Raw genomic sequence first — 6,610 nt, forward strand, 5'->3', positions numbered from 1 at the left:
TTTCTTTGGAATGGGAACAAATATAGATCTCTTCCAGTCAGTTGGCCAAGTGGTTGTTCTCCATATTTCTTGGCATAACTTGGTGAGCACATCCACGGCAACATCTGTTATCTGAAATACTTCAATTGAATTTATATCCGATGCGCATTTTTTTTTATACAGGATGAAACCTCTCTCAAAGAGAGCCCACTAGGAACTGAACAATACTGTGTTACTGGCACATACTGTGACTGGGCACATAATTTTCATTAGACATATGGCATAATTTTGTCTTTTCAAATATCTTCCTGGCTCCAAACTGAGGTATTTATTTTAAAATAGACTAAAGAAGTTTTCTTTTCCTGGTATAACCCAAATACGTCAATTTATTTTCTTACTATTAAGCCAGAAGTCCTAAAATCTTGTGCTCTCCTTAAGATCTGGAGTTTCCTGGTCTCCAACAGTTCACTGAAAATAATGGCTGGGGGGAAAAGGAAAGAATGGCTGAACTCTTTCTCAGACGGTTTAGTTATGTACCTAGCCATTCTTTCTAGCCCAAACTCGAAGTTTATTAGCTGTACTTCATGGGTATTCTCTCTCGTACTTTTTTTTGTTTTCCATTATGATTTTAACAAAATTTACAAAAAGGTTGGGCTTTCAATTCACCTCTTATCTGAATAGTTGTCATATCTCTAGTAATGTTATGATCACATCCAAATGCCAGATCTCAATTGCAGCTGCTTATGGCCACTGGGTAGTCTGCCAGAAGAATCTCCTTTGTCTTCCTACACTTGAATGCTCTCAGGATAACTATCTGCTGACAAATGTTTACTGATTTGTGCAGTCCTATACATAGATCAAGAGGTAGTCCTTTGAACAAAATAAGGGGATGCGGCTTTATTTAAAATGTTTCAAGGTTACATCTTTATCATACATATTCAGTCTGTAAATTGAGCAAATAATTTAAGAATCTGGATAAAGAAAACTATCCAGATTAGAAGAAGATTCATTAACAACTTAAAATATACAGATGACACCGCCTTGCTTGCTGAATGTGAAGGACACTTGAAGCATTTAGAGACAAAGCTTAAAGACTATGTGTGTATATGTGTGTGGCTTTTCAGTAGATATTACACCTCAACATAAACAAATGCTCACAACTGGACCTATGAAAGATATCCTGATAAACAGAAAATATTGTCCTTGTCAGGTATTTAATTTTAAGTGGATACATGATCATCACCCATAAGACAGTCAAGGGTATATTATTGCACTGGACAAACAGGTAAAAGCAAAGATGTGATGTCACTTTGAAGACGAAAAAGGGCCTTGTGTCTTAGGCTGAGTTCTCTTGAGACGCAAAAGCTGTCAAGTTTAGAAGAGGAAATTGAAGAGTAGATTTATCTCAAGGAAATGACTCATAAGCTTATTAAATCTGTCAAGTCCAAAATTCATGGGTTATACCTCAGGGTGGAGTTTTCTCCTGACTTCTGTAGTTGTAGAGACTGATGAAACAAATATCAGCTATATATATTTTTATATATTATCCATTTTATACATATATTAAATACAGACCATACCTCTGAGGAAACACTCCCTTTATCAGATCAGAGCTGTGACCAGATGAAGGGTGTTGCATCTCATGCTAATCCTTTTATACCAAATCAGGATTGGTCATGATGTGATCAGACCCACATGATGAGGGGATAACTGAGTAAATTTCAAATCAGAGAATCATGACCAAGTTAACACAGCATCTTAACCATCACACCATGGTATATTCAGTTGCCTCATAAGTATACAGAATCTGAACAATGAGTAAGAGAATAGTAAAGAAGACTGAAGAAGAATTTATGTCTTTGAATTAAGGAATTGGTGAACAACATAAAAAAAATCATAGACTGCCAAAAGAATGGGCAAATCTGTCTTGGACTGAGTACAGCCCCAGAATGCTCTTTAGATGAGGCATGGAAGCCTTCATCTCATTCTTTGGGAATGAGATGTCCAAAGGGCCAAGTCCCTAGAAAAGAGCATCATTTGTGGTAAAGGATTAACAACACGAGGAAGACCCTCAGCAAAATGGATTGCCACAGCACCTGCAGTAGTGGATTTGAGCATGGCAGACACAGTGGGCTGGCTGCAGTAGGCAGGGTTTGGTTTTGTGTTGTGGGTATAGTTGCTATAAATCAGATCTCAGTGATACCTCCACTCAACATTTCTTCATCCTGTGACAAACATCCCATTCAATAAGGTTGCCCTTGTTACCATCATGAAAATCATTTGCTCTTTATTTTTAGAGATCACAAATTGGTGGTATTAAAAGGTCTATTTGGTCTGCAGGGTTTATTTATTCAGTTCAGTACCAAAAACTTAAAAACTGACATATTCTTTGAGAAAAGTCAGAATTTCAACTTTTCTTATAAAATCTAAAAAATAATCTGACAGTTTATTTCCAAAGGCTTCATTAGGCTCCCAGTTCTCCTTGATATCCCCATCTCTGATTGATTTATTTGTATATAAATGAACGGCCTTTGGGTATGGTAGTCTCTGAGACTTTAGTTTTCTTAATATGTTGAAAATCCTAACATTTGTCTCTTACAGAGTTAGAAACCTAAAAATAGTTACTCTGACATCTGGAAATACCAAGAGACTGTTCTTAGATTCCAGGCATGTCCAGAATATATGGAGAAGCTCCTTTAGGACCAAATATATGTCACCTTTCACCTTGCTCAGAGAAATAAAATACTGAGCATTTGACAGGTAGGAAGAATATGGCCAAATATTTAGGACTGAAGAGAAGTTGCTTTCCTTTAGTCGACCAAAGCTGTTTTGCCTCTTCCCACAAGTCAACACATGATTCTTTCTTCATGTAACACTTTTATTGCTGTTATATTGGGTGTCGTCATGTCAACTGTGGTGACTCACAGTGACCCTGTGAACAACAGCTCAATACCTTGCCCTTTTGTTGTTGTAATGTGCTTTCGACTTGCCTGTGACTTATAGCGACCCTTTGAAGCATGCCCTGTCCAGAGCCAGCCAGTCTCACTGATTCCAACGTACCCATCCCCATTGCCCTAGTTTCTATATCAATCCATCTCATTCAAGGTCTTCCTCTCCTGCACTTCCCTTCACCCTTCCGAGCCTAATGTCCTTCTCCAAGGATCCTTGCCTTACCCTGCACTATTCTCACAATCTCTGCTATGCTTACATAGTTACTGTATTAATTTGTTTAGTTGAAGGTCATCTCTTACACTGACCCTCTGCCTTTTCCAGCATGATGCCCTTTTCCGAGGAGTGGCCCCTCCTGGCCACATGCCCAAAGCATTCTTGCCTCTAAGGAACACCATGGTTACACTTCCTCCAGGACAGGTTTATTTGAGAATCTTTTTGAGAGTCTATTGTTCAGTACTCTTTGACAGCACCATGATTCAAGAGGCATCTTCTTTGCTCTTTATTATTTAATGTGCAACTTTCAAGTGCATATGAAGAAATTGAAAATACTCTGGCTAAAGTGCAACAATGAATGACTGGAAACCCTAAGTCTCGTAAACTTTCATTGGAATTAATTTTTTAAAAAAGAAAGAAAATACCCTGGCTGGCACACCTAAGTGATGGCTTATATAAATGTTATTGTTACGTACCCTAGAGTCGGAACCTACCCATAACAATTAATTGCACAGGAGGAGGTCGCCCATCCTTTTCTCACTATGTTAAATACTCAGATTTTTTAAAAAACTTACTCTGTACAGGTTCTTGAGATGATGAAAATATTCTGGAACTAGATGCAGCTAAGTGTTTCATCAATGACTAGTAAATATTGCTTAAGTGTGCACTTTAAAACCATCAGAACGGTAACATTTTTAGTGTATTCTACTACAAGGAAAAAGACTCAAATATTACCTTAGCACTGAAATGAAATTATCTTAATTCATTTTCAGACTTATTTTTGTAATGACAGCCCTTTTCTTTCACAGTATATGTAAGATCTCCATAAACTTAAGTCACTCCCTACTCTTTGTCCCTACAGTACCTTTTTCAGGACACATTTTGAAATGCAGTGTTCCAGACCAAGATGTTTTCTTCACTACTTTATTTTTAATTCTTTTTTCCCGTGGTTTAGTTTATAAAGATTTTTAAGATACTTTAGAGGAAGTTTCAACATTGCCAACAAATTAAAAATATATTCCTTCACATACCTGCAAAGCACATGCAAAAGATCCATGTCTGATAGGGACGGTTCGACACATTTCCATAACTTTTTGTGTCATTATTGTATTCACATATCTGTGTTTTGATGCATACCTTAGTAGTATGTTGTTGTTGTATACCATTAAGTCAGAACTGACCCATAGCTGTCCCTCCGGCAGATTTTCAGAGGTAATTATATGCTTGCTAATAAAAAAATAAGGGGGAAAAAGTAAAATTAAAAATTAGGACATGTAGACAAGTAAAAATGAAGACATCTTTTTTAGCTATGCAGTGCTGCTAATTTTGTTGTGTTGGTGTGGTTTTTAAAGGTAATAATGAAGTAGCCACTGACTGGGAAAAAGTATTCGGTAATAACATATCAGATAAGGGACTTATATCCAGAATTTATGAAATACTTGAGCACCACAACAAGATAAAGGTAAATAATCCAATAGAAAAATGGGCACAGGATATGAACAGGCACTTCACCGAAGATGACATTCAGATGGCTAACAAACACATGAAGAAATGCTCAAAATCCCTAGCCCTAAGAGAGATGCAAATTAAAACAACTATGAGATATCATTTCACCCCAGTCAAAATAGCAAAATTTAACAGAACAGCAAGCAACAAATGCTGGCGAGGTTGTGGAGAAACTGGAACCCTGATTCACTGTTGATGGGAGTGTAAAATGGTGCAACCCCTGTGGAAAGCAGTTTGGCGCTTTCTCAAAAAGTTGCAAATAGAGATACCATTTGACCCAGCAATTCCACTACTGGGAATATACCCTGAAGAGACCATAGCTGACATCCAAGCAGATATATGCACACCCATGTTCATTGCAGCTTTGTTCACAATAGCAAGGAGTTGGAAACAACCTAAGTGCCCATCAACAAACGAATGGCTAGAGAAGCTGTGGTATATTCGCACAATGGAATACTATGCTGCATTAAAAAACAAGGAACTCATGCAATATTATTCAAAATGGTTGACTCTGGAGAACATTATGCTGAGTGAAATATCCCAGTCACAAAAGGACAAATATTACATGATGCCACTGTTGTAGAATGGGACTGTCCTTGGGGTTAGGGAGACACTGAGTAAGATGGGTTCAATAATGTATACTGCACTGAAGCAGAGGAGAGAGAGAACCGTCTAAAAGAGAGATGTAACTGGGTATTTCTGTCATCACAGGACACTAGAGCGAGGGCTGCATGGTGGAGGGGACCTGCGGGAGGGTTTGTAAAACAATGAAAGAATCTTTTCTTTTACTTTTCCATAATTTTTGGACTCATGTACTTATAACTTGTTAGTCAAATTTGTGTCTTCTAGGTTGCAACACCCCCATGATACATCTTGAAGGATATGTACATGTACAGCCAAGCACAATCAATAAGAGTGCATCTGAATTCCAAAATCAATCTCCATAATAGTCTATGTGTTTCCTACTGCCAAAGGGGCCCTTTAGAGTAGTGAGAGAAGATCTTCACCCTGAAACCCACAGCGTCCCTTTTCAGCAGGAAGTAGCTAAGAGAATACGCCGTCCCCTTTTCCTTATGACTCAGGGTGAAGTCTTTCTCAGGGAGGAGTGATAGGGAATGGCAAAGGATACACTGACAAAGAAGATTAATCAGAACTGGCTTTGACAAGCACTGTGGCATTTGGACAAGAACAAACTGGGAGGAGGGTAGAGAGAATAGTGCAACAATGAATGAGTGGAAGCCCAAAATCTCTGTAAATGTTTATGAAAATTAATAAAATATAATTATAGAAAAAAAAAATTAAAAAAAAAATGAAGTGTACTATTATATAAATTGACAGTACATTGCCATAGTATTTTTGACACTAATTGTACATAAATATTTGCTTCCTTTTAGATGGTAAATGATAAGTCTGATGAAAATTGTTTTGTAAAAATCATACATAAAGATTATGAACAGGGTTCTGACTTTTCTGTTTCTTTCTCTGTTGTAGATTCACAGCGGGAATTTAATAGTAGGCCGGGAACAGGATATGTACCTGTGGAGTTTTGGAAAAAAACTGGTATGTAGGTCTATCTGCTGATTAGTTGTATGTACACTCTTAATTTGTGTGAGTGTGGGGCTTATATTTGGAGGGAAAGTTGGTAACTGAGTCATTTAGTTTTCTAGTATCTGCCTCCACAAAGAGCTCCAAGTCTGTTCTGGATGACAAAAAAAGATTAAGAAATGAACGTGTGTGTGTGTGTGTGTGTGTGTGTGTGTGTGTGTCTCCTGACTTACAGAATGTGTGTGTATAAACTGAATGTATATGCGAGATATATATGTTGTTGTTGTTATTGCCGTCGAGTCGCTTGCGACTCATAGCGCCCCTATGTACAGCAGCCCTAAACTCTGCTCTGTCCTGTGCCAGTCGCACTGTCTCTGACACTCCCATCCCAATTATCCCAGTCACTGAATCAATC

At 37.8% G+C, this 6,610-nt stretch overlaps 1 protein-coding gene across 2 annotated transcripts in view; it reads left to right on the forward strand.

Moving 5' to 3' along the window:
• CBFA2T2 (core-binding factor, runt domain, alpha subunit 2; translocated to, 2) overlaps positions 1-6,610 on the forward strand; it is a 200,178-nt gene that overhangs the window by 183,179 nt on the left and 10,389 nt on the right. For both annotated transcript variants that reach the window (XM_006881448.1, XM_006881447.1), the window contains one exon: positions 6,142-6,210. In XM_006881448.1, the coding sequence (XP_006881510.1) occupies positions 6,142-6,210 (69 nt within the window). The remainder of the gene's footprint in view (positions 1-6,141; positions 6,211-6,610) is intronic.

This window comes from Elephantulus edwardii, unplaced genomic scaffold (genome assembly GCF_000299155.1).
Source record: "Elephantulus edwardii isolate Elephantulus edwardi_28Jun2011 unplaced genomic scaffold, EleEdw1.0 scaffold00015, whole genome shotgun sequence".
NCBI lineage: Eukaryota > Metazoa > Chordata > Mammalia > Macroscelidea > Macroscelididae > Elephantulus > Elephantulus edwardii.